The 25,656-nt window shown below is 48.1% G+C and overlaps 1 protein-coding gene across 1 annotated transcript; it reads left to right on the top strand.

The window, feature by feature from the left end:
• The first annotated feature begins 8,005 nt into the window (after positions 1–8,005).
• Positions 8,006–24,985, top strand: RDH13 (retinol dehydrogenase 13). Its single transcript, XM_027514704.1, has 7 exons — positions 8,006–8,181; positions 10,447–10,565; positions 12,631–12,786; positions 15,427–15,531; positions 20,056–20,268; positions 21,021–21,122; positions 22,916–24,985. The coding sequence occupies exons 1-7, from the start codon at positions 8,117–8,119 to the stop codon at positions 23,161–23,163; spliced, it is 1,008 nt and encodes a 335-aa protein (XP_027370505.1). The 5' UTR covers positions 8,006–8,116; the 3' UTR covers positions 23,164–24,985.
• Positions 24,986–25,656: the final 671 nt, after the last annotated feature.

The raw sequence follows: 25,656 nt of genomic DNA, 5'->3' as shown, positions 1-25,656 counted from the left end.
GGGGTGTACTGTGGGTTCTCAGGATCACTGTGGGAGTCTGAAACTGACAGGTGCTATAGTGGGGTTTTGATCAAGTTTTTTTTTTTTTTTTTTTTTAATTGACCTGAAATTAGCCATCTTAGTTAACAACTGAATAGCATTTCGCACATTGACAGTGTTATGCAACCATCATATCCATCTATTCCTAAACACTTTTATCCTCCTCAAATAAAGTCAATACCCTTATTTATATTTAGAATTTTTTTTTTGCCACACTGCGCAGCATATGGGATGTTGGTTCCCCAACCAGGGATTGAACCCATGTCCTCTGCATTGCAAGGTGATTCTTAACCACTGGACCACTAGGGAAGCCCTGGAGTTGCCATTTTCTGAGATCCCAGGGAAGCCCTCCATCCTAGCTGAGCTGTTTGCATGGTGCCTGCCTTGCTCCAGGCAAACTCACTAAGTCTCTCCTTTCCTGCCTTCATTCCTTCTCATCACCATTAACTCGTGTCCATGCTCCGCTCCTCCTCCCTGCTTCTCTTCCTTCCTCCAGATTATGGAGCCAGAAATGTGCTGCACTGAGCACCTGTGCTAAACCAACAAAACAAGACCGATTGTCCCAGTCACTATGGCCATGTAATAAATCATTCCAAGACCTGGTGGCTTCAGACAAGGGCCACATTCAGTCTGCACGTGAATCTGCCCTCTGCACAGGGCTTGGTGACGGCAGCATACAGGGAAGGAAAGTGAAGTTGCTCAATCATGTCCGACTCTTTGTGGCCCCATGGACTACAGCCTGCCATGGTGCCTCCATCTCCATGGGATTCTCCATGGAGCCTCCATTCTCCAAAACAGCCTCCATCCATGGGATTCTCCAGGCAAGAATACTGGAGTGGGTTGCCATTTTCTTCTCCAGGGGATCTTCCCCACCCTGGGCTCGAACCTGGGTCTCTCTCACTGCAAACATGCTCCCGTCTGAGCCACCTCTGCTTTATTTGGTGAGGGTGGGGGTGGATTGGAAGCTGGGGTGGCGTCGGGACTGGAAAGACGAGCCTGGAATCATCAGGGCTCCTCCACCATCTAATCTTTTCTCTATGTGGTCTATCCAGCATGGTAGCTTCAGGGTCGCTAAACCTGTTTCTTACATGTCAGGTAAGGGCTCCAAAAATGCGTGGATAGAAAGAGAGGAGAGAGGGAGAGAGGAAGAGAGGGAGGGAGGAAGAGAGGGAGGGAGGAAGAGAGAATGAGAATGGGAATGAATTGGGTGTGATAAGCCTTCTGATGGGGGAAGAGTTCTCTCAGGACCTGGGACAGCACCCAACGTTTGTAGGGATTTATTAGTAACCTCAACAATGGTAAACGAGTGCATAGACTACCTGGTAGGAGATATTCTTAACTCCTTGGGTGCATCTGGGAATCAAATAGGAGCTCCTAAGAGGAAAGAATTTGCATGCGTTGTTCTCTTTATAATAACAACGCTACACCCATCAGTGCTCTGGTGTTTCCTGTGTCCTTGTCATGAATTACTTTCTGTCATCCTTCCAAACCCTGTGACAGGCCAGCAAAATGTAGCCCACCGCTTGTTCTTATAAATAAAGTTTTATTGGAACGCAGCCCTGCTCATTTGTTTTCATATCGTCGGTGGCTGCTTCCCTGTCATAACGGCAGAGTCGTTGCAACAAGGACTGGATGGCCCAAAAAGCTGAAATTATTTTCTCTCTGGTCCTTTGCAGAAGATATTTGTTAACCCCTGCTCTAGAGGTAGGTGATATCAGACCAGTTTATAGAAGAGAAAAAAAAGGGCTCACAGAGGGGATGTTTATTTGAGGTTGAGAGAGCCAGCATCAGTACTTTTTTATTAAAAATTTCCCCCTTATTTTTAATTGTGGTAAGCTCACATGCCGTGAAATTGGCCATTTTAACCACTTTTGAATGTACAATTCTATGGCATTAATTGTATTCACGTTGTTGTGTGCCCATCAACAAACACCACCCATCTCCAGAATTTTCTTCGTCTTGGAAAATGGACAAGAACTCCAGAACAAGAAAATGCAGATGAACAAAAAGAAAAAAAAAAAAAATCATCCTGCCTGGCAGAGATGCCAAAGAGAGGAGTAGTTTTTTTTTTTTTTTAACTAAAAAATATGCACTTTGATATTTAAGCTTAAAAAAGAGAATCAGTCTGCTCTCCCTGCCTCCCCCCACCCATTGACATTTAAGGAAGAAACTCTGGATGTTGGTAAACATTTGAACTTTCTAAAGCTGTAGACGGAGTCTATCCAGGGACACGTACAGATGAATTAACTTGTACTGATAGATGTAGAGGTTGATTTTATCTATGCCAGTGTCTTGCTATTACAGAGAGACAGGGCAATGAGGAACATTTCCCCATGTGTTTCTTTCCCAATGACCTATTATTCTCTTAGCCTAAATTCTTCCAAGGGGAAGGGGTGGGTCAAAGATTGGTGCAGATGATTTTGCCATGGATTACTGAATGACCTTTTAGGAAGGCTGTACCAACTGACACTCCCACCAACAGGTAGGTGTACCTGTTTCACCACATGCTTGCCAACACTGGGTATTATCATTGCTTTGATCCTGCCAATCTGATAAGTGAAAAATATCATCTTGTCATTATCCTAATGAGTTTCTTTGATTCCCAGTAGGGCTGAGTAGTTTTATGTGTTTGTTAATTTTCTTTCTTTGCAAATTGGCCCTTATATCCTTTGCCTATGCTCCCCCCCTCTCTGTTAGGGGTGAGACTTTTTTTTCTTATTGATTCATTAGAACTCTTTACATATGAAGGATACTAACTCTGTCATTTTGGTGGGTAAGAAGAGACAGAAATCGACAGAGGGGAAGTCACTGCTCAAGGTACACATCTAAGAAGAGGTGGAGCAGAAATCTGAAACAAGATCTTTCTAGATCCATGTCTTGGGGTCTGTACAGCCTCTGTGGAACCTTCCCTTCTCCCACATCTTGCCCACTCCATGATTCAGGAACCCTGAGTTTCCACAATCTCAAGAAGGGGAGAAACCTTTTGCCAGACCCAGCTACCCTTGCAACGCCCCAGCAGCAAACCTATACTTTGATTTGCTGTGTGGATTAAATATTTGGCACAGACTAGGTACTGGATGAACAATGCTGTGCTGTGTGATGTACACAGCTGCTCAGTTGTGTTTGATTCTTTGCGACTCCATGGACTGTTGCCCGCCAGGCTCCTCTGTTCTTGGAATTCTCCAGGCAAGAACTGGAGTGGGTTGTCATTTCTTTCTCCAGGGGGTCTTCTCCACCCAGGAATCGAACTCATGTCTTTTGTGTTTCCTGTATTGGCAGGTGGATTCTTTACCACTGTTGCTCCAGGGAAGCCCACACTTAATAAACAAAAGCTGGCATTATTGCCTTTTTTCTGTTTTTTAATCTTCTCTTCAGCTACATCTCTTGCCAGCTGCCTACGCCTTCAAGTCCAACCTCCTACCATCGCAAGCAACTTGCCTCACAATTTCTCATGACTCCAGTCAGTCCATTTGAAGAACTCCTACTCATCCTTCAAAACCCTATATAGGTTTTGCCTCCTCTAGGAAGTCTTCCTAGCCAAGTTCAGACTTAAATTGAAGAAAGTGGGGAAAACCACTAGACCATGTAGGTATGACCTAAATCAAATCCCTTATGATTATATAGTGGAAGTGAGAAATAGATTTAAGGGACTAGATCTGATAGACAGAGTGCCTGATGAACTATGGACGGAGGTTCATGACATTGTACAGGAGACAGGGATCAAGAAAATCTCCATGGAAAAGAAATGCAAAAAAGCAAAATGGCTGTCTGAGGAGGCCTGACAAATAGCTGTGAAAAGAAGAGAAGCGAAAAGCAAAGGAGAAAAGGAAAGATATAAGCATTTGAATGCAGAGTTCCAAAGAATAGCAAGGAGAGATAAGAAAGCCTTCCTCCACAATCAATGCAAAGAAATAGAGGAAAACAACAGAATGGGAAAGACTAGATATCTCTTCAAGAAAATTAGAGATACCCAGGGAACATTTCATGCAAAGATGGCCTTGATAAAGGATAGAAATAGTATGGACCTAACAGAAGCAGAAGATATTAAGAAGAGGTGGCAAGAACACACAGAAAGACTGTACAAAAAGGAGCTTCATGACCCAGATAATCATGATGGTGTGATTAGAACCAGATCCTAGAATGTGAAGTCAAGTGGGCCTTAGAATGCATCACTATGAACAAAGCTAGTGGAGGTGACGGCATTCCAGTTGAGGTATTTCAAATCCTGAAAGATGATGCTGTGAAAGTGCTGCACTCAACACGCCAGCAAATTTGGAAAACTCAGCAGTGGCCACAGGACTGGAAAAGGTGAGTTTTCATTCCAATTGCAAAGAAAGGCAATGCCAAAGAATGCTCAAACTACTGCACAATTGCACTCATCTCACAGGCTAGTTAAGTAATGCTCAAAATTCTCCAAGCCAAGCTTCAGCAATATGTGAACCGTGAACTTCCAGATGTTCAAGCTGGAGTTAGAAAAGGCAGAGGAACCAGAGACCAAATTGCCAACATCTGCTGGATCATCAAAAAAGCAAGAGGGTTCCAGAGAAACATCTATTTCTGCTTTATTGACTATGCCAAAGCCTTTGACTGTGTGGATCAAATAAACTGTGGAATAATAAACATTTGTGTATTGTTTATAATAATAATAAACAATAAACCGTGGAAAATTCTTAAAGAGATGGGAATACCACACCACCTGAGCTGCCTCTTGAGGAACCTATATGCAGGTCAGAAAGCAACAGTTAGAACTGGACATGGAACAACAGACTGGTTCCAAATAGGAAAAGGAGTACGTCAAGGCTGTATATTGTCACCCTGCTTATTTAACTTATATGCAGAGTACATCATGAGAAATGCTGGGCTGGAGGAAGCACAAGCTGGAATCAAGATTGCCGGGAGAAATATCAATAACCTCAGATATGCAGATGACACCACCCTTATGGCAGAAAGTGAAGAGGAACTAAAATGCCTCTTGATGAAAGTGAAAGAGGAGAGTGAAAAAGTTAGCTTAAAGCTCAACATTCAGAAAACTAAGATCATGGCATCTGGTCCCATCACTTCATGGGAAATAGATGGGGAAACAGTGGAAACAGTGTCAGACTTTATTTTTTTTGGGCTCCAAAATCACTGCAGATGGTGACTGCAGCCATGAAATTCAAAGATGCTCACTCCTTGGAAGGAAAGTTATGACCAACCTAGATAGCATATTGAAAAGCAGAGACATTACTTTGCCAACAAAGGTCTGTCTAGTCAAGGCTATGGTTTTTCCAGTGGTCATGTATGGATGTGAGAGTTGGACTGTGAAGAAAGCTGAGCACAGAATTGATGCTTTTGAACTGTGGTGTTGGAGAAGACTCTTGAGAGTCCTTTGGACTGAAAGGAGATCCAACCATTCCATTCTAAAGGAGATCGGTCCTGGGTATTCATTGGAAGGACTGATGCTGAAACTGAAACTCCAGTACTTTGGCCACCTCATGCAAAGAGTTGACTCATTGGAAAAGACTCTGATGCTGGGAGGGACTGGGGGCAGGACTACAGGGGATGAGATGGCTGGGTGGCATCACTGACTCGATGGACGTGAGTTTGAGTGAACTCCAGGAGTTGGTGATGGACAGGGAGGCCTGACATGCTGAGATTCATGGGGTCACAAGGAGTCCGACAGGACTGAGCAACTGAACTGACTGACTGAGGAAGTCTTCCCTCGCTCCTAGTCTGATTCTCCAATCACAGATCCTGGATGCTGGCCATAGTGCTTTCTTTGGATGCTCTGTTGTGTTTCCTGTGTCCAGGAGGGTTTTCATGACTCACTGTTGGTGCTGCTGCCCCAGACCTGCAAGTCATGTCAGCCCTCTGTGTCGTAATGGAGCCAAGAGATGATGCTTCAGAGTTGCTAGATCTTTCTCCACCCTGGACATCCCCATCTCAGAGACCAACCTGGAGCCTGCTGTCTGGGTGCTTTCATCCTGTTCCCAAGACTTCCTGCTGTTTTTGGGGGTAGGGCCCCCCACCTATAAGACTGCTGACCTCAGGCTTCTCCATCCTGAGTGCTCTGTTGACCCCCGAGCCTCTCATCTCCAGCCTTGTACATTTCTGCCATGTCCTACCCCGACTCATCAATTTTAGCTAAATAGGCATGTTTTGCCTTGTTAACAAAAAAAGGAAAAGAAAAAAAAAAAGTTCTTGGGACATTTGGAAACAATTTATTAATCAGCTATTTGTCATTTTGAAAGTGTTCTAAAGTGTGTCTGTGGATTATTGACAAACTCAATCCAATCATAAATCAGAGTTACTTGGATGATATAATTTTTGAAACTAAATTATGAAAATCTTTTCAGTGGTTTCTGTTTTTTGCTTTTTCATCAGTTTTATTGCAGTATAATTTACATGCAATGCGTGCATGCTAAATCGCTTCAGTCGTGTCCGACTCTTTGCAACCCCATGAACTGTAACCCACCAGGCTTCTCTGTCCATGGGATTCTCCAGGCAAGAATACTGGAGTGGGTTGCCATTTCCTCCTCCAGGGGATCTTCATGACCCAGTGATTGAACCAGTGCCTCTTACATCTCCTGCACTGGCAGGCGAGTTTGTTTTTACCACTAGCGCCACTTGGGAAGTGTCTTACATAGAATAAAATCCAGCGAACATACTGATGAGACTTGACGAATGTATGTTGTCATGTGTATAAATTCCTGTGTAACCAAGACACTCTTTCCAAAACTCCCCAAAGGTTCCCTTTGCAGTAATTACATCCCCCACCCCCTCAACCCTTGGTAAACACTGGTATTCATTCTCTCTCCTAGACTGTCATGTAACTGGAATCAAACATATTGTACAAATACCAATAGATCATTCCTTTTATTAAGAAAGAGTCCATTGTCTGAGCAGAAGGAAATGGCAACTCACTTCAGTATTCTTGCCTGGAGAATGCCAAGATCGGAACACCCTGGTAGGCTACAGTCCACAGATTGCAAAAAGTCCGAAAGGACTGAGCGACTTCACTTTCACTTTCTTTCCATTGTCTGAATATACTATAAATAACTTTTTCCTTTAGCTGTTGATGGACATATCTATTACAAAATTGGATTGCTTCCCACTTTTGATTATTTTGATTAAGTGGGATGAGTTGAATTGCCTCTCCCTTCTACCCGCACAAATTTATATATGTTGAAATCCTAATGTGTAGTAGACATCAGAATACGATCTTATTCGGAAATAGGGTTGTTGCAGATGTAGTGAATTAGGGGGACGTCATTTTGAATTAGGGTGGGCCCCTCCTCAGACTCAGAAGTTCAGGCCTCCAGCTCCTCCCTCAGACCCGAGGTCCAGACTCCCGGCCCCTCCTCCCTCAGGCCCGAAGTTTACATCCCCATGACCTCCTGGCTCAGTACTCCAGGAATCTGGGAACCTCCTAGGCTTGTAGGTCTTGGATTCTGAGCATTGAATTTATTAAATTGTCCCAGAAAGTCGACAAATAACTCGTATATTTATGCCACTTATTTATTTGTTTTCATTGAGGTATACTTGATTTTCAGTACTGCATTAGTTTCAGGTGTACAACAGTGATTCAAATTTTTTACGGATTACATTCGGTTTAAAGTTTTCATGGAATACTGGCTGTAGTCCCTGTGCTGTACAATATCGTCTCGGAGCTGTTTTGTTTTATACATACCTAGTTCGTAGGCACACGTATTTTTAGAGGAGGAAACAGGCTGATCCATTTGAAAGACAAATAGAGGACCAGGTCCGGAAGCGACAGCTGCTTCGCTGGGACCCTGGGGTCCCTACGGCACCGAGCTGAACTTTTAAGCAGAGGGAGTGTGACGTCATCGGAACAGCGCGTAGGCCCCGCCCCCGAGGCCCGGCCCCGGAAACTACCATTCCCAGCAGCAGCTGCGCTCGCAGTCCGTCCCCATAGGTCCCACCCTGGAGGCCCCTCCCCCGCCCCGCCCCTTCCTGAGGCGTGGGTTCCGGCGGCGTGTGCCCTTCCGCACGTGGGTCCCGGGCGGCGCGCTCTAGGTGCAGACTCCGGGGTTCGCGCGTGCGGGCGGCTGCAGTCAGACTCCAGCTCCGGCCAGGCATGAGCCGCTACGTTCTGCCGCTGTCCGTGCTCGGCACGGCCGTGGGCGGCGCCGTGCTGCTCAAGTGAGTTCGCGCGGGTCTCTCAGGCGCGGTAACGGCGGGCCGGTGGGCTTGGACAGGGAGGGAGGGCCGGATGTAGATCGCCAGCTCCTCGCCCACCCAGGAGTCCTCCAGTCCACTCATCCAGCAGTGCTCCCAGAGAATGCGGGGACAAGGCTGGGCCCCGAGCGGGCAGGTCACGGCCCAAGGTCGGCCAGAGAGAGGGGCGGATCCCGGCTCTGGTAAACGTTTTGGTCTAGTTGCTTCCGGACTTTTAGTGCATTAATTAATTCATTCAGCAGATACCTACTGGGCACCTCCCATATGTCACGTCCTGGCCCAGATGCAAGGAACGTGTATGCCACCTAAGCTCTCGTTGTCCGGAATCAGAGAAACAAGTTAGGATTGTCCAACTCAGTCAATGAAAAGATCGTTATTCTTTCCTGTGGTTCCTGGAATTCACTAAATAAAAACAAGACAGGGGGCTAAGGGGTGCAAACTGTTAGTTATAAAATAAACCACAAGGAGATATTGTACAACCAGGGGAATATAGCAACTCTTTTATAATAGATATAAATGGAATATAACCTTTAAAAATTGTAAAGCATTATGTTGTACACCTGTACCATACATAATACTGTATATCAACTATTCTTCAATATAAAAATCCCCCCCACTCCAAACCAAAATACCGCAACCAAATATTCTATAGCAGCACCATTCAGTAGAACTTTCTGTGAAGATGGAAATCTTTTACATTTGCCCTGGCTATTATGAGCCATACAGTGTGACTATTGAGCACTTAAAAATATAACTGTGCTATGCTTGTAGTAACAGTGTTATACTGTACACTTAAAAATTTAAGATGGTAGACCTTACGTTAAGTGTTCAGGATTAGCAATACGTATTTTATTACAGTTACACAAGAGCTGGGAGTTAGGCCAGAAAGTGATTGCAATATTGAAGTATCTTTCTTTTCCCCTCTCATAAGGGGTCGAAGGATAGACTGATTGACTGTTAATCTCTTTGCATAAATACGTTTAGGCTTGTTCATCTGCTCTGTGATGAGGCTTCATTTTGAAGTTGTTCCTCCTGATCCAATAAAGTCTTTTTTTGTGTAGCCAGCTGGTATCTTGTTTTTTTATAAACTCCTGCTTTGTAAATATTAACCACCTTTTTTTTGAAAGCTCTAGGAAATGGAAATAATTTTTCCTTATAGAAATCATCGGGAAATTCCCTGGCGGTCCAGGGGGTTAGGACTTGGCGCTTTCATGCCGGGGCCTGACTGTTCAGTCCTTGGTTGGGGAAGTAAGAACCCTCAAAGCAGAAGGCATGGCCAAAAAAAAAATTCATTGGCTGCTGTTTTTATTTTTATTCATGCTGATGTCTGTTAGTTCTGAAAAAGCTTAAAAATAATAATAATAAAAAATACCAGTATGGGAAGAATAAAAGAAAGCTGAATGCCCTAGTTGGGGATGGGGAATATGACTATTTATTTTTAATTAAAAATGACCCTCTTGTCTGGAGAGGACTCTGTTTCTCTGGCCAGCTTCCTATTGGGGACATTTAGTTGTTTCCAGTATTTAGCCTCTGGAATATGGACACAGTAGCAGAATAAGGCCCTCCTGCCCTGCACATCCTAATGCCTAGAACCTATGACTATGTATCCTTACCGGTCAAAGGGGACTCTGCAGATGTCATTAAGGACCTCCATGATGGGAGATGATCACCAGGTGGCCCCAGCGTCATCACAACGGTACTCACAAGAGGGAGGCGGGAGAATCAGAGCCAGAGACTTGACGCTGCTGTGTTGCTGACTTTGAAGGTGGAGGAAGGGGCCACGAGCCCATGGATGCAGGCGGCCCTTAGAATCTGGAAAAGGCTCGGGAACAATTCTCAATTCTCCCTTGCGCGTCCAGAAGGAACACAGCTCTGCTGACACCTCAGTTTTATTCTGTTGAGACCCTTCTGGGACTCTGAACTGCAGACTCTAGGGAAACACCATTGTGTGGTTTAACCTACTGAGCTCCTAGTGAAATGTTACAACAGCCGTAGGGATTGAACACAGGGGTCTTTATCAGCTAAGGATGGTTATGACGAGGAGGCTTCCCCACACCAGGAGGTACTGAGTAACCACAGGGCTCCCTTGGTTGTGGGATATTGTTCCCATCTTTCCACTGGGGGAACACAAGCTCAGAGTGGTCACTTGTCTGAGATCGTAACCGTTGGGGGCACCTGCAGTGACAGTGGACAGACAGATGGAACTGACCTCCTGTTTCCTACCTCCAGGGACTTTGTTGCCGGTGGGGCTTGTCCCAGCAAGGCCACCATTCCCGGGAAGACTGTCATTGTGACTGGTGCCAACACGGGCATCGGGAAGCAGACTGCCTTGGAGCTGGCCAAAAGAGGTGATGTCCCATTGGGCACCTGCTTCTTGGCTTGGGGCTCGGGAGCGAGATCTGGTGGTGGACGATGGGATTCCCCTGGGGGTGTTAAGATCTGGTGTTAAGACCTGGTGGTGGTTGGTGGGATTCACCTGGGGGTGTTAAGGCTTCTGATTCTTTCGGTTCTGTAAGTGGCAGAAACAAACGCAGGCTGGTGTAAGCCCCAAAGCCTGGTGTTCCTGGAAGGGGGCGGATGGGTCCAGGGGCTCAGAGGAGCCCGTGGAGGCTCAGCAGTTTCTGGTTGGGTTTTTCTCTGCATCGGCCTCTCCCTCTCCTATGCTGGTTGGACTCACTCCTGGTGACTGGGTTGGGGCCTGGGTCAGAGGTTGGGAGTAAGACTTGACTTCAGGCTCTTCCAAGCTTACTGATTGGGTCTTTAATAGAAAGAATGCCCCCTTCGATTTGGGTCTGTTTGATGTTTTTCTCATGGTCAGAGTGGGCTTATGGAGACGTGCCCTCTTCAGCACACAGATCTCTCTTTTTTAAAAAATTTATTTATTTTTGGCCCCACTGTGTGACATGCAGGATCTTAGTTCCCTGACCAGAGATCAAATCTGTGCCCCCTGCACTGGAAGCTTGGATTCCTAACTACCAGACCATCAGGGAAGTCCCCACAGAGCTCTCTTTTGAATTTAGAATTAGTGGGGTTTCTGGGGGGACAGGCACGAGAGAGGAAGGCGTCCCGATTTTTGTTTGAACAGCTGGAAGACGAGTTAGGAGGGAGAGGCCGGGGCAGGCGTGAGGGCTGGGGGAGGCCGGGACCTCTCCTTGGAGGGCCTCCTTGGAGGGCTCGAGACGCGGTGGCCAGTGAATGCGCCCCTGCTGGATCAGCCAGGCCCGAGCTGCATGTTCGCCCCAAGGTCAGAGTGATGGGGGCCATGGTGGGCGGTCCTCTGCCCCTGCGCCTCATCACACGGGGTTTCCCCCAGGGAGGGGCAGGTGTTCCTTTCCGGACCTGGTGAGACCGGAACTTGGGCCGACACACCCACCGCCGTCCAAGGGCCGGGCTGGCCCTGCGAGGACGGACGGAGCCCGGACTTGATGCACTCTGTCCTGGGCTGTGATGGGGCAGCCAGTGTGGAGGAAGCGGCTGGTCCACCCCAGGGGAGCCCCAAAGACCCACACAGTCAGCATCCTTGTTGCCCATCCTTTTCTCAGACCCTGTTTTTCCTCACTTTTCTAATTGGAAAAAAAGAAAAAAAAGTTTTTGTTTTTTTTTAAATGGGTGTATTAAATATTTAATTCACACATTTAAAATACACACTTCTGGGATTTTTAGTATCTTCACAGAAATGTGCAGCCATGACTGCTCCCCATTGTCGAACATGTTTCATCACCCTGAAATAACACCTGGGTCCTCTAAGCCGTGGCCCTCTTAATGTCCCGTCCTCTGCAAAGCTGGGAAACGGCTGATCTTCCTCCTGTGGATTTGCCTCTCCGGGCATTTCAGATTAATGGAATCATACACTGTGCTTTTATGCCTCTTGCTTTGACTGAGTGAGCATCGTGTTTGTGATGCTCATCTGTGGTGTGGATGCTTTGGGATTTCCTTCCTTTTCACGGCTGAGTAATACTCCACTGATGGATGGGCCACGTTTCCCTTAATGCTTTTTTTAAATATTGGAGGATAGCTGATTTACAGTGTTGCGTTAGTTTCAGTTGTGCAGCAAAGTGATTCCGTTTTAAACATACATGTATCTATTCTTTTTCAAGTTCTTTCCCATTCAGCTCATTACAGAATATTGGTCAGAGTTCCCTGTGCTCTCCACTAGGTCCTTGTTGGTTATCTATTTTATATACAGCAGAGTGTATATGTTAGTCCCAAACTCCCACTTTATCCCTCCCCCTCCATGTTCATTCTTCCTGTGATGGACATTTGGGGTGTTTCTGTCTCAACAGTGCCTCTGTGTATGTTAGAGTACATAGTTTCGTATGGACTTATCTTTTCATTTATCTTGGGTACGTACGCTTAGGAGTGGATCTTTTTTATGTTTATTAAAAATTTTTTTTTCTCGTCTGGCTCTTCCAGGAGGCAACATCATTCTGGCCTGTCGAGACATGGAGAAGTGCGAAGCGGCGGCCAAGGAGATTCGAGGGGAGACCCTCAATCACCGTGTCAACGCCCGGCACCTGGACTTGGCCTCCCTGAAGTCCATCCGAGAGTTCGCGGCGAAGGTCACTGAAGGCAAGAGAGAGGCCTCGGGGCTTGTGAGGGAGGGCCTGAGTGGCCAGGCCGTGAGGATCGAGCACACCGGGCAGGCCCTGGAGCCGAGTGTCGGTCACTGCCCATTTTTGTTCCGTCTTTGGGTGAAGATTTTACACTGTTTTCTTTTCTGACATTTTCATGTTTACATATTTTTCATTTTTACATGCGGGAAAGAAAAAAGAATACCATTTCACGACATGTGACTTTTATTTGGAATTCAGATGGTGTTTTGTTTTTTTGGCCACACTGCATGGCTTTCAGGGTGTTAGTTCCCGGGCCAGGGCTTGAACCTGCTCCCTGGGCAGTGAAAGCACAGGGTCCTAACCACTGGGTCGCCAGGGAACTCCTGGAATTCAGGTTTTAGTTTCCCTAAAGGTTTTTTTTTTTAACTGGAGTATAATTGTTTACAGTGTTGTGTTAAAAATTCAGGTTTTAGTTTCCCTAAAGGTTTTTTTTTTTTTAACTGGAGTATAATTGTTTACAGTGTTGTGTTAGTTTCTGCTGTAGAAGAATGTGACTCAGCTATATGTATGCATATATCTCCATAAAGGGTCTTCCCTGGTGGCTCAGTGCTAAAGAACCCGCCTGTCAATGCAGGAGATGTGAGTTTGATCCCTGGGTCAGGAAGATCTGCTGGAGAAGGAAATGGCAACCCACTCCAGTATTCTTGCCTGGAGAATCCCATGGACAGAGGAGCCTGGCGGGCTATAGTCCATGGGGTTGAAAGAGCTGGACACCACTGAGTGACTCAACAACAACAAATCACCTCCGTAAAGTTTTATTGACACACAGCTGGGCCCATTGATTTCCATATTGTCTGTGACCGCTTTAGTCCTGAGAGGGCAGAGTTCAGTGGAGACAGACCAAATCGCCTGCAAAACCGAAAACATTTGCTACCCGGTCCTTTACAGAAGAAGGTTACTGAGTCCCACTGTCCAGGAAAACCGAGTCCTTCTGTCTGAGCTGGGCTCCTGGGAGAAGCAGAGGCTGGGAACGGATTTGATGTGTAGGGAGGCAGAGGAAGAGTTAACCAGGAGGAGAAGGGCAGAAACACCGACTCACCCACTGTTTGCTCAGGCTCCTTGGCGCTGAGGTGACTGGGGACACAGACGTGAGTCAGATTCAGGCTCTGTGTCCGGAGTGCCTGGGGCCGTGTCGGCCGTGAGGACAAGTGACTCAGAGGGGACCCGCAGGCACGACGCAGAGCACCCAGGAACGCCCACCTTCTCCGCTGGGCGTCTCCTTCTGCAGAGCCAGGCATGAGGCTGGCGTTTCTTTGCACTCTCATCTCCTTGATGGCTGACTCACTCTTCCTGCTGCTTGCTGCGCGGTCTCAGAACCACTTACATATTTATTTATTTTTCGAACAGGAATAACATTTGCAAGCTTAAATGTTCAGAAAGTGCAAACGGGGCTACAGGAAAACATATTCCCGGCACAGCCGCCACTAGCTCCCTGGCTGCTGTCCTCAGATGGGCTCACTGCTTCCCCCGCTGTGCGTCCTCTGGGGGACTGTTGATGCGTGTATAAAGCAAACGGGGGGATACGCCACCCCTTGGGTTTTTTGTATAAACCGCAGCCTGTTACACAGCCGATACCGCCCCTCGCTTTTTGTCCCCAGCTCTCTCCTGGAGATCAGTGCGGGCAGGACTTTTTCCTTTTATTGTCGTGGCTGTCTTGTGCGTGTATGTTTCTCTCCCTGCCACTGTGGGGCTTGTAGGATCTTAGTTCCCGACCAGGGGTTGAATCCTTGTGCCTTGCTGTGGAAGCGTGGAGTCCTAACCACTGGACTGCCAGGGAATTCCTGTGTGTGTGTGTGTTTTAAAATTTTTATTGAAATATAATTGACTTACAATGTTTTGTTAGTTTCAGGTTTATAACAAACTTGAACTCTGATTTAGTTACATACACACATGAACGCTCACAAAAATACATTTTTTTTAAGACTCTTTTCTATTATAGATTATTACAAGGTATTCAGTATAGTTCCCTGTGCTATACAGTAGGTCCTTGTTGGTTATCTGTTTTATATAGAGTAACGGGCATATGTTAATCCCAGATTCCTAATTAATCCCTCCCCCTGCACCTTGGCAACCATAAGTTTTCTGTGTCTGTGAGTCTATTTCTGTTTTGTAAATAAAGTCATTAGTATCCTTTTTTTTTAGATTCCATATATAAATGAGAGGATGAGATAGTTGGATGACATCATTAAGTCAATGGACATGAGTCTGAGCAAACTCTGGGAGGTAGTGAAGGGCAGGGAAGCCCGGTGTGCTGCAGTCCATGTGGTCGCAGACTCGGACACAAACATAGTGACTGAACAATAACAACAGATAAGTGGTATCATAATTTTGCCTTTCTCTGGCTCACTTTACCTAGTATGATCGTCTCTGGGTCCGTCCCTGTTGCTGCAGATGGCATCATTTCCTTCTTTTTTATGGCCAAATAATACTCCGTCGTACTGTGTCTTCTTTGTCCATTCCTCTGTTGATGGACACTTCGGTTGCAGAAAGTACTTTTTGAGGGGGTCATGATGAAGCCGTCCTACCTGGCAGGTTCTGTTACCCATTTTATAGCGGGGGAAGCTGAGTCCCGTTTGTCCTCACCCCCGTTTTCCAGAGGAGGAGCACGTTCACATCCTGATCAACAACGCGGCCGTGATGCGGTGCCCGCACTGGACCACGGAGGACGGCTTTGAGATGCAGCTTGGCGTTAACTACCTGGGTGAGCCTGCCGGCTGAGTGGCATCGGCCCGGGATGTGGGTGGGGCCCCCGTGGACCAGACGCAGGCTCTGGGCGGGGTCTTCCTCCACTCTCCAAGGCGGCCGTGCGTGGGCTCACCTGGCAGCTCGGGGAGCCCCCTGTTCCTGGCTGCACCTTCAGTCCCGGACCTTTCATCAGCCTCTTGGCCTCTTGTCCCTTTGTCTGTCTGTCCTCCAGTCTCTATCTGTCCTTCACTTGCTGTGTCAGTCTATCTGTTGTCACTCTGAGTCCATCAGTAAGACTGAGGGACGTTGGGTAGGTGTCAGTCACACACGATTAGGGACCACCCTAATGACCTTGTTTAAACTTTATCACCTTTCTGTAGACCCTCTCTCTAAATAAGGTTATACTCCGAGGTACTGGAGGGTAGGACTTTTTTTTTTAGGGGTGTTTGGGGGGTGACATGGCTTCCCTGGTGGCTCAGGTGGTAAAGTATCTACCTGCAGTGCAGGAGACCCGGGTTTGATCCCTGGGTGGGGAAGATCCCTTGGAGAAGGGAATGAGCAACTTCAGTTCAGTTCAGTTGCTCAGTCGTGTCCGACTCTTTGCGACCCCATGAATTGCAGCACGCCAGGCCTCCCTGTCCATCACCAGCTCTCGTAGTTCACTCAGACTCACGTCCATCGAGTCACTGATGCCATCCAGCCATCTCATCCTCTGTCGTCCCTTTCTCCTCCTGCCCCCAATCCCTCCCAGCATCAGAGTCTTTTCCAATGAGTCAACTCTTCGCATCAGGTGGCCAAAGTACTAGAGTTTCAGCTTTAGTATCATTCCTTCCAAAGAACACCCAGGGCTGATCTCCTTCAGAATGGACTGGTTGGATCTCCTTGCAGTCCAAAGAACTCTCAAGAGTCTTCTCCAACACCACAGTTCAAAAGCATCAATTCCTCGGCGCTCAGCTTTCTTCACAGTCCAACTCTCACATCCATACATGACCACAGGAAAAACCATAGCCTTGACTAGACAGACCTTTGTTGGCAAAGTAATGTCTCTGCTTTTCAATATGCTATCTAGGTTGGTCCTAACTTTTCTTCCAAGGAGTAAGCGTCTTTTAATTTCATGGCTGCAATCACCATCTGCAGTGATTTTGGAGCCCAGAAAAATAAAGTCTGACACTGTTTCCACTGTTTCCCCATCTATTTCCCATGGAGTGATGGGACCAGATGCCATGATCTTAGTTTTCTGAATGTTGAGCTTTAAGCCAACTTTTTCACTCTCCACTTTCACGTTCATCAAGAGGCTTTTGTTCCTCTTCACTTTCTGCCATAAGTATGGTGTCATCTGCATATCTGAGGTTATTGATATTTCTCCCAGCAGTCTTGATTCCAGCTTGTGTTTCTTCCAGCCCAGTGTTTCTCATGATGTACTCTGCATATAAGTTAAATAAGCAGGGTGACAATATACAGCCTTAACGTACTCCTTTTCCTATTTGGAACCAGTCTGTTGTTCCATGTCCAGTTCTAACTGTTGCTTCCTGACCTGCATATAGGTTTCTCAAGAGGCAGATCAGGTGGTCTGGTATTCCCATCTCTTTCAGAATTTTCGACAGTTTGTTGTGATCCACACAGTCAAAGGCTTTGGCATAGTCAATAAAGCAGAAATAGATGTTTTTTTGGAACTCTCTTGCTTTTTCGATGATCCAGCGGATGTTGGCAATTTGATCTCTGGTTCCTCTGCCTTTTCTAAAACCAGCTTGAACATTTGGAAGTTCACGATTCACATATTGCTGAAGCCTGGCTTGGAGAATTTTGAGCATTACTTTACTAGCGTGTGAGATGAGTGCAACTGTGTGGTAGTTTGAGCATTCTTTGGCATTGCCTTTCTTTGAGATTGGAATGAAAACTGACCTTTTCCAGTCCTGTGGCCACTGCTGAGTTTTCCAAATTTGCTTGCATATTGAGTGCAGCACTTTCACAGCATCATCTTTCAGGATTTGAAAGAGCTCAACTGGAATTCCTTCACCTCCACTAGCTTTGTTCGTAGTGCTGCATTCTAAGGCCCACTTGACTTCACATTCCAGGATGTCTGGCTCTAGGTGAGTGATCACTCCATCGTGATTATCTTGGTCGTGAAGATAATTTTTGTACAGTTCTTCTGTGTATTCCTGCCACCTCTTCTTAATATCTTCTGCTTCTGTTAGGTCCATACCATTTCTGTCCTGTATCGAGCCCATCTTTGCATGAAATGTTCCCTGGGTATCTCTAATTCTCTTGAAGAGATCTCTAGTCTTTCCCATTCTGTTGTTTCCCTCTATTTCTTTGCATTGATCGCTGAGGAAGGCTTTCTTATCTCTCCTTGCTATTCTTTGGAACTCTGCATTCAGATGCTTATATCTTTCCTTTCTCCTTTGCTTTTCGCTTCTCGTCTTTTCACAGCTATTTGTCAGGCCTCCTCAGACAGCCATTTTGCTTTTTTGCATTTCTTTTCCATGGGGATGGTCTTGATCCCTGTCTCCTGTACAATGTCACGAACCTCCGTCCATAGTTCATCAGGCACTCTGTCCATCAGATCTAGTCCCTTAAATCTATTTCTCACTTCCACTGTATAATCATAAGGGATTTGATTTAGGTCATACCTGAATGGTCTAGTGGTTTTCCCTACTTTCTTCAATTTCAGTCTGAATTTGGCAATAAGAAGTTCATGATCTGAGCCACAGTCTGCTCCTGGTCTTGTTTTTGTTGACTGTATAGAGCTTCTCCATCTTTGGCTGTAAAGAATATAATTAATCTGATTTCGGTGTTGACCATCTGGTGATGTCCATGTGTAGAGTCTTCTCTTGTGTTGTTGGAAGAGGGTATTTGCTATGACCAGTGCATTTTCTTGGCAAAACTCTATTAGTCTTTGCCCTGCTTCATTCGGTATTCCAAGGCCAAATTTGCCTGTTACTCCAGGTGTTTCTTGACTTCTTACTTTTGCATTCCAGTCCCCTATAATGAAAAAGACATCTTTTTTGGGTGTTAGTTCTAAAAGGTCTTGTAGGTCTTCATAGAACCGTTCAACTTCAGCTTCTTCAGCGTTACTGGTTGGGGCATAGACTTGGATTACTGTGGTGTTGAATGGTTTGCCTTGGAAACGAACAGAGATCATTCTGTCGTTTTTGAGATTGCATCCAAGTACTGCATTTTGGACTCTCTTGTTGACCATGGTGGCTACTCCATTTCTTCTGAGGGATTCCTGCCCGCAGAAGTAGACAGAATGGTCATCTGAGTTAAATTCACCCATTCCAGTCCATTTCAGTTCGCTGATTCCTAGAATGTTGACATTCACTCTTGCCATCTCTTGTTTGACCACTTCCAGTTTGCCTTGATTCATGGACCTGACATTCCAGGTTTTTATGCAATATTGCCCTTTACAGCATCGGACCTTGCTTCTATCACCAGTCACATCCGCAGCTGGGTATTGTTTTTGCTTTGGCTCCATCCCTTCATTCTTTCTGGAGTTATTTCTCCACTGATCTCCAGTAGCATATTGGGCACCTACTGACCTGGGGAGTTCCTCTTTCAGTATCCTATCATTTTGCCTTTATCCAAGGTAAGGAGCAGCGGCTGCGCTTTGCTGGAGCAGCCGTGAAGAGATACCCCACATCCAAGGTAAGAGAAACCCAAATAAGGTGGTAGGTATTGCAAGAGGGCATCAGAGGGCAGACACACGGAAACCATACTCACAGGAAACTAGTCAGTCTAATCACACTAGGACCACAGCCTTGTCTAACTCAATGAAACTAAGCCATGCCCGTGGGGCAACCCAAGACGGGCGGGTCAGGTGGAGAGGCCTGACACAATGTGGTCCACTGGAGAAGGGAATGGCAAACCACTTCAGTAGTCTTGCCTTGAGAACCCCATGAACAGTATGAACAACTTAAGCACGCACAATTCGCCTGTAACACACATGTGACTATCTTCATCCGCTGCTGGCTGGGACTCAGTCATGTGACCTGGTGGAGCTGCAGCGGAGATTGGGAAATGTAGTTGTTTACTGGGCAGTCTCATGGGTAACCCAAAATTCTATTACTGGAAAAGAAATGGAGAAAGGATTTTGAGAGACAGACAGCCCTCATAGAGGGCTGTCACAGGAGTTTGTGATAATTAGTTGTGGGGACTGTTTTGTGCATTGCAGGATTTTTTTTTTTGGGGTGCATCACAGGGCTTGTAGGATCTCAGTTTACTGGGCAGGGATTGCACCCAGGCTGCAGCAGTGAAATCCCAGCATCCTAAGCAGAAGGCCCCCAGGCAGCTCCTGCACTGTGGGACTTTTAGCTGCACCCCTGGCCTCACCCACTTGGTGGCAGTAGCACTCCCATACGGTCCTCAGCTCCAAGGATGGAGATTGCTTCCAGACTTTGCCAAATGCCCCCTGGAGGGCAGAGGGGGACCCTGCTGAGAAACACAGGTTATGGAAGGAGGCAATAAGGTGATGTTCTCAGTAGGGTCCTATGCCTGGGACAAGAATTGAGGAAAAGTTGTCTTTCTGTTTTCCTTCTTCCAGGCCACTTCCTTTTGACGAACTTGCTACTGGACAAGCTGAAAGCCTCCGCCCCTTCGCGCATCATCAACGTCTCGTCCTTGGCCCACGTTGCTGGGCACATAGACTTCGAGGACTTGAACTGGGAGAAGAGGAAGTATGACACGAAGGCAGCCTACTGCCAGAGCAAGCTGGCCGTCGTCGTCTCCACCAAGGAGCTGAGCCGGCGGCTTCAAGGTGCGCGTGACTGAGCCTCGCTGGGCTCCCCTCTCCGTTGGCTTCGAGCCTGAGGCGGTCCTGCCGTGACCCTGGGTGGATGGGAGGTCAAGCGGTGGCTCCAGGACAGAGCAGGCCAACCCATGACACACTTAGGCCCGACGCAGACAGACAGTCGATCTCCGCGTTCTTCTCTGCTCCTCCCACACAGGCTCCGAGCCTTTGCTGTTCTAGGCCAGTGGAGCTTTGGCAGTATCTGGAGATGTTTTTGGCTGTCTGTCTGGGGAAGAGGGGCGGTTTGGGAGAGGCATCTCGTGAGCAGAGGCCGGGGTGGTGCTCAACATCCTACAATGCACAGGATAAAGAATGATCCCAGCTCAGTGTCCGTAGTGCCAAAGCTGAAGAGCCTGCCCTTTGCCCTGGCTTCTCAAAGAGGGTCTGATGACCGGCAGTGTGAGCTCACCTGAGCACTTGTCATAACTGCAGCAACCCAGCCCCTCCCTGACCCACTGCTTTGGACTCTGGGCATGGAGCCTAGCGGTCTGGGCTTCTCCAGCCCTCCAGGTGATGTTTATACACTCAGGTTCAGAAGCTTTGCTCTGGGCAGCTGTGAGACAGCTGCCGTGCAAGATAAAAGCATGGATGTGAAGGTTTCAGAGCAGGAGGGTGATGTAGACTCGGGGGAGCCCCAGAGCCCAGGGCGGGCAGCATCAGCCTTCCTGGTAAGGGGTGAACCTGCTGTCTGCTCGCCTCACTCTTCCCTTCTGTCCCAGGCACAGGCGTGACTGTCAACGCCTTGCATCCCGGTGTGGCCAGGACAGAGCTGGGCAGACACACGGGCATGCACAGCTCCGCCTTCTCCAGCTTCACGCTTGGTAAGTCCCCTCCCGGCCTGGGGTCCCTTAGCTGAACCCCTGTCCTCCCAGCTTGGAGCCCAGGGCCCTTCCTCAGTGTATTAGGGTTCTCCTGGGAAACTGAACCAATAGGATATACAGGGGTATTTAGAGAGATTGACTAGGAGGGTTTGGCTCATGCATCTGTGGGGGCCTGACCTGTATGTCAGCGGCCCAGGAATGCTGGCCCTGTAGTTCCAGCCCAAACCCGAAGGCCTGAGGTCCAGGGGAAGTGCTGGTGTAAGTCCCACGCTGACTCAAAAAGCCAAGAGGGCTGGACGTCCGGGCTCAACGTCTCACCCCCAGTTAACTTCTCAGTGCCCGCCCACCTTGGGAGGGTGGATTTCAGTCTTTACACACACCCTCACAGACACCCTGGAAACAGTATTCTCCCTGCTCTCTGGGCATCTCGTAGCTCAGTAAGTTCACACATACATTTTCTATCTCTTTTACCTTTTGGCCGCTTCGCATGTGGGATCTTAGTTCCCTGACGAGGAATCGAACCTGTGCTGCCTGCATTGGCAGCTCTAAGTCTTAACCACTGGACCATCAGGGAAGATCCCCACACATAAAATTAACATCACACTCAGAGTCTATCTCAGGGACTTTTCCTGCTTTACCCTGTATCTTCTTTTTCTCCTGTGTCTTCCCTGGTACCAAGTCACTTTCATGTGTCTGCCCAGCCTGCCAGCCTCAGAACACCCTGGGAAATAGGCCAGAGCCTTATGTTGTTCAGCTGTTCAGTTGTGTCTGACTCTTTGCGACCCCATGGACTGCAGCATGCCAAGCCTCCCTGTCCATCACCATCTCCCAGAACTTGCTCAAACTCACATCCATTGAGTTGGTGGTGCCATCCGACCGTCTCATCCTCTGTTGCCCCCTTCTCCTCCTGCCTTCAATCTTTCCCAGCATCAGGGTCTTTTCTAATGAGTTGACTCTTTGCGTCAGGTGGCTAGAGTACTGGGGCTTCAGCTTCAGCATCAGTTCTTCCAATGACCAGTGAGAAGTGTTTCAGAGGAGGAGGTCGTGGGGCTGACTGCTTGGAGTCCAGCCATGCTTGGGATAGCTCCAGTTTCATCCCAAACTGGCTGGGCCACCCAGGGAAGGGACTTCTTTCCAAATCCCTATTTTCCTTATCTGCCAGTAAGTCTCATAGTAGTACCTGTCTCACAGTAGGGAGGACTAGATGAGACCGCCCTTAAAAGGGCCAGCACAGTACCTGGCCCAGGTTTAGGCTGAATAAATAGTGAGAGCTTTATACTAGTGTTTGTTATCCTGGCAAACATTTTAATTGGTGGCGGCTAGGTATCAAGAATCTTAAGCTGAGGCTGGCACTGGAGATAATACACAAAAGTTAGTTTAAAGAAAGATCGGGGTGGTGGGGGTACTTCCTTGGTGGTCCGGTAGTTAAAACTATGCCTTCACTGCGGGGGCCACAGGTTCAATCCCTGGTTGGGGAACTAAGATCCCATAAAACAAAGCAAAAAGAAAGATCTGGTGGGATGAGGACTTGGACCTTCCATTTGCCTAGGAAAAGCCAGGGGGGCTTCCTGGAGGAGGCAGCTTTCAGGCTGGTTCCTGCATCTGGAATTGATTTGTCTGGGCAATGCCAGGGAAGGGAGCTCCTGTGTAAGGAACCAGAGTGGCAAAGGCCTGGAGTGAGCTCTGTGGGACTCCAGGGACCCTTCTGGCTTTGGTGGGCGCTTAGCAACCTGGGGTGAGGTGTACCTTCCTCTGTCAGCGTCTGGACTGAACTCTCTGTGGACTGACTGCAGGGCCCATCTTCTGGCTGCTGGTCAAGAGCCCCGAGCTGGCGGCCCAGCCCAGCGTCTACCTGGCCGTGGCGGAGGAGTTGGAGGGCGTTTCTGGAAAGTACTTTGATGTACTCAAAGAGAAGCCTCCGGCCCCAGAAGCTGAGGATGAGGAAGTAGCCAAGAGGCTTTGGGCTGAAAGTGTCCGCCTGGTGGGCTTGGAGATGTCCCATGGATCCCATGGGAAGACGGGACAGCCGCTCCCCAAATAACCGCTGGGACCAGGCGTGGAAGCCGCCAGGGAGGCAGAGCCACCAGGGTGGAGCAGCTACTCGCCAAACCTAGCTGTCATGCCCGCTGCACCCACCAGGTGGCAGTATTGACAAGGGTCCGGCTAGTCAGCACTATGGTTTTCTCAGTAGTCATGTTTGGATGAGAGAGTTGGACCATAAAGAAGGCTGAGCACTGAGTCTTTGAAACTGTGATGCTGGAGAAGACTCTTGAGAGTCAACCAGTCCATCCTAAAGGAAATCAACCCTGAATATTCATTGGAAGGACTGATGCTGAAGCTGAAGCTCCAACATTTTGTCCACCTGATGAGAAGAACTGACTCATTGGAAAGCCCCTGATGCTGGGAAAGATGGAAGGCAGGAGGAGAAGGGACAACAGAGGATGAGATGGTTGGATGGCATCACCGACTCGATGGACATGAATTTGAGCAAACTCTTGGAGACAGTGAAGGACAGGAAGCCTGGCGTGCTGCAGTCCATGGGGTTGCAGAGTTGGACATGACTGAGTGACTGAACAACAAGAAATTGTCCAAGGGGTGCTGACTGCCATGCCTGTGGCTCCCTTTAGATGGTGGCATTGGCTCTTTTCTGGCCGCAGTGGATTGGCCCCCAGGCGAGCATCTGGCCCGGGGCTGGCTGGCAAAGTGTGCCCTGCTGCCAACAGGTGAGCTGGGCCAGTGGACGCCTCCTCTGGGAATCCACACCAGGAGTCTTGGGGGCAGTGTCACCTGCCTCTGGTGTGGACCGTGCCTGAGACAGGGTGGCCGGTGGGCAGGTTGTCTGATGCTGCTTGAGTGAGTCCGCGGTCTGCCGTGTGGCTGTGTGCACCTCCGGTCTCCTCTGAGCCTTGGCTTCCCCAGTTGTTCCCCGGACTACCTCATCGCACGGGGCCGAGTTCCCCTGGCTCGGGGACCGGCAGCTGCACCTACCTTGCCAATGCATCTTTCCTGACGACCTGCCACGTGCCGGACCCCAGCGAGGTGCTGGAGACGCCCGCAGGAACAGACCCTGTTGTCTCCGTGTCATGCTGGCGACGTCATGGGGTCGGGGGGCGGGCAGGGAGGAACCACTGAGGAGCCCGGAGGGCCGGGGCCACGACCATCACTGCAGCTCCTGTGGGGACTTCAGTCACAGACTCTCCAACTTGCTCTTTAATAGGAAAAAACCCAAAAAACTGTAACTGAGTCATCGGTTTCACTTTCTTCCTTTACGTGTGTGTGTGTGTGGCGGGGGGAGTGCTAAGGAGCTGGCCCCAAAGAACTTGGATTTATTACATTTAGAAAATGGGCTGTCGACATAACTGTCACCAGGGCAGTAAACGGCTCAGAAGTTTAGACTTTTGGAGGCTAAAGGGGCCTGTTCCTCCTTTCACGTGGTGACAGTCCTTGAGGTCTGGGCGCCTTCCGAGTTAGAAGTGGGGCTGACGCTCCGCTTGGGCACAGCATGGAGCGGACCCCACAGAGCTCAGTTATTGAGGTAAAAAGTATCTTAATGTTAAAATATTTAATACTTCGGAGAACTGTGGAGGCCACATCGTACGATGCGCAAAAGGGTAGAGAAGGACCCTGTCCCAAATGCCATCAGTGCTGAGGGGTGGGTGGGGAGGAAGCGTTTAAGACACCCCAGTGCTCCATGGACACGGTGAGTGTTGCTCCTGTTCCCACGTTGGGTGGACAATGGCCAGAGGACTGGTGTGGGGTGGCCGGGCCCACCTCCCCGTCTGTGCCCGCTGTCTTCTCTGTGGGCCGCACCTGGACACTCACTCCTTTTTTTAAAGACAATGGGATTAAAAAGAAAAAAATTATTTGGTTGTTTCGGCCTCTTTCATTTGGGAGTGAGGGCTGTCTACCGTGGTTGCTCCTTGGCAGGTGGGATCTTAGTTCCCTGACCTGGGATCAAACCCACAGCCCCCGCTGTGGAAGCACGGACTCTTAAGCACTGGACCACCAGGGAAGTCCCTCCTCTCATTGTTTAAGGGCCTCTTGATATTGCTTGGCCCATCCAGACAATCCAGGATCGTCTTCCTCCTTTGACATTGGCTGTTAGGAACCTAAACTCATCATCCCCCTTGCTACCCCATTTGCCATATAAAGTAGAAGGTTCTGTGGATTAGGAACACCTTGGGGGCACCCACTTTTCCGCCGACACTGTTCTTTTCAAAATCCTTAAGCAAAGATCCTTTCTGCTTAAATTAAGAAGAATCAGCTTCACCAGGGTTGTTGACAAGCAAATCAACGGAAAAAACAGATTTTTAAAATCAAAAACTCCCCACTATCTGCTTTCAAATAAAAAAAAAAAAAACTTGGGGTGTGTTAGCAAGAAGAGGGGTTGGAATTCAGAGTGTGATCCCACAGCCCACTCTGTTTCCGGGGGAGGGTTGTAGGTCCAAATGTCCATGAGAACCTCTGACCACACAGAGATTTGTCTGTTACATACATGCAAGCAACCTGCGGCTCACAGCTGATGCTAACCACA

The sequence above is a fragment of the Bos indicus x Bos taurus genome, chromosome 18, assembly GCF_003369695.1.
Source record: "Bos indicus x Bos taurus breed Angus x Brahman F1 hybrid chromosome 18, Bos_hybrid_MaternalHap_v2.0, whole genome shotgun sequence".
Classification (NCBI taxonomy): domain Eukaryota; kingdom Metazoa; phylum Chordata; class Mammalia; order Artiodactyla; family Bovidae; genus Bos; species Bos indicus x Bos taurus.
Note: the sequence above shows the minus strand (reverse complement) of the source record. Positions and strands in the feature narration are given on the sequence as shown.

Coding starts and splice junctions, on each gene's coding strand:
- RDH13 (XM_027514704.1), top strand. CDS start 8,117: ATGAGCCGCTACGTTCTGCCGCTGTCCGTGCTCGGCACGGCCGTGGGC. Junction 15,532..20,055: donor GCTTGGCGTTAACTACCTGG/GTGAGCCTGCCG, acceptor TCCTTCTTCCAG/GCCACTTCCTTTTGACGAAC. Junction 20,269..21,020: donor GCTGAGCCGGCGGCTTCAAG/GTGCGCGTGACT, acceptor CTTCTGTCCCAG/GCACAGGCGTGACTGTCAAC.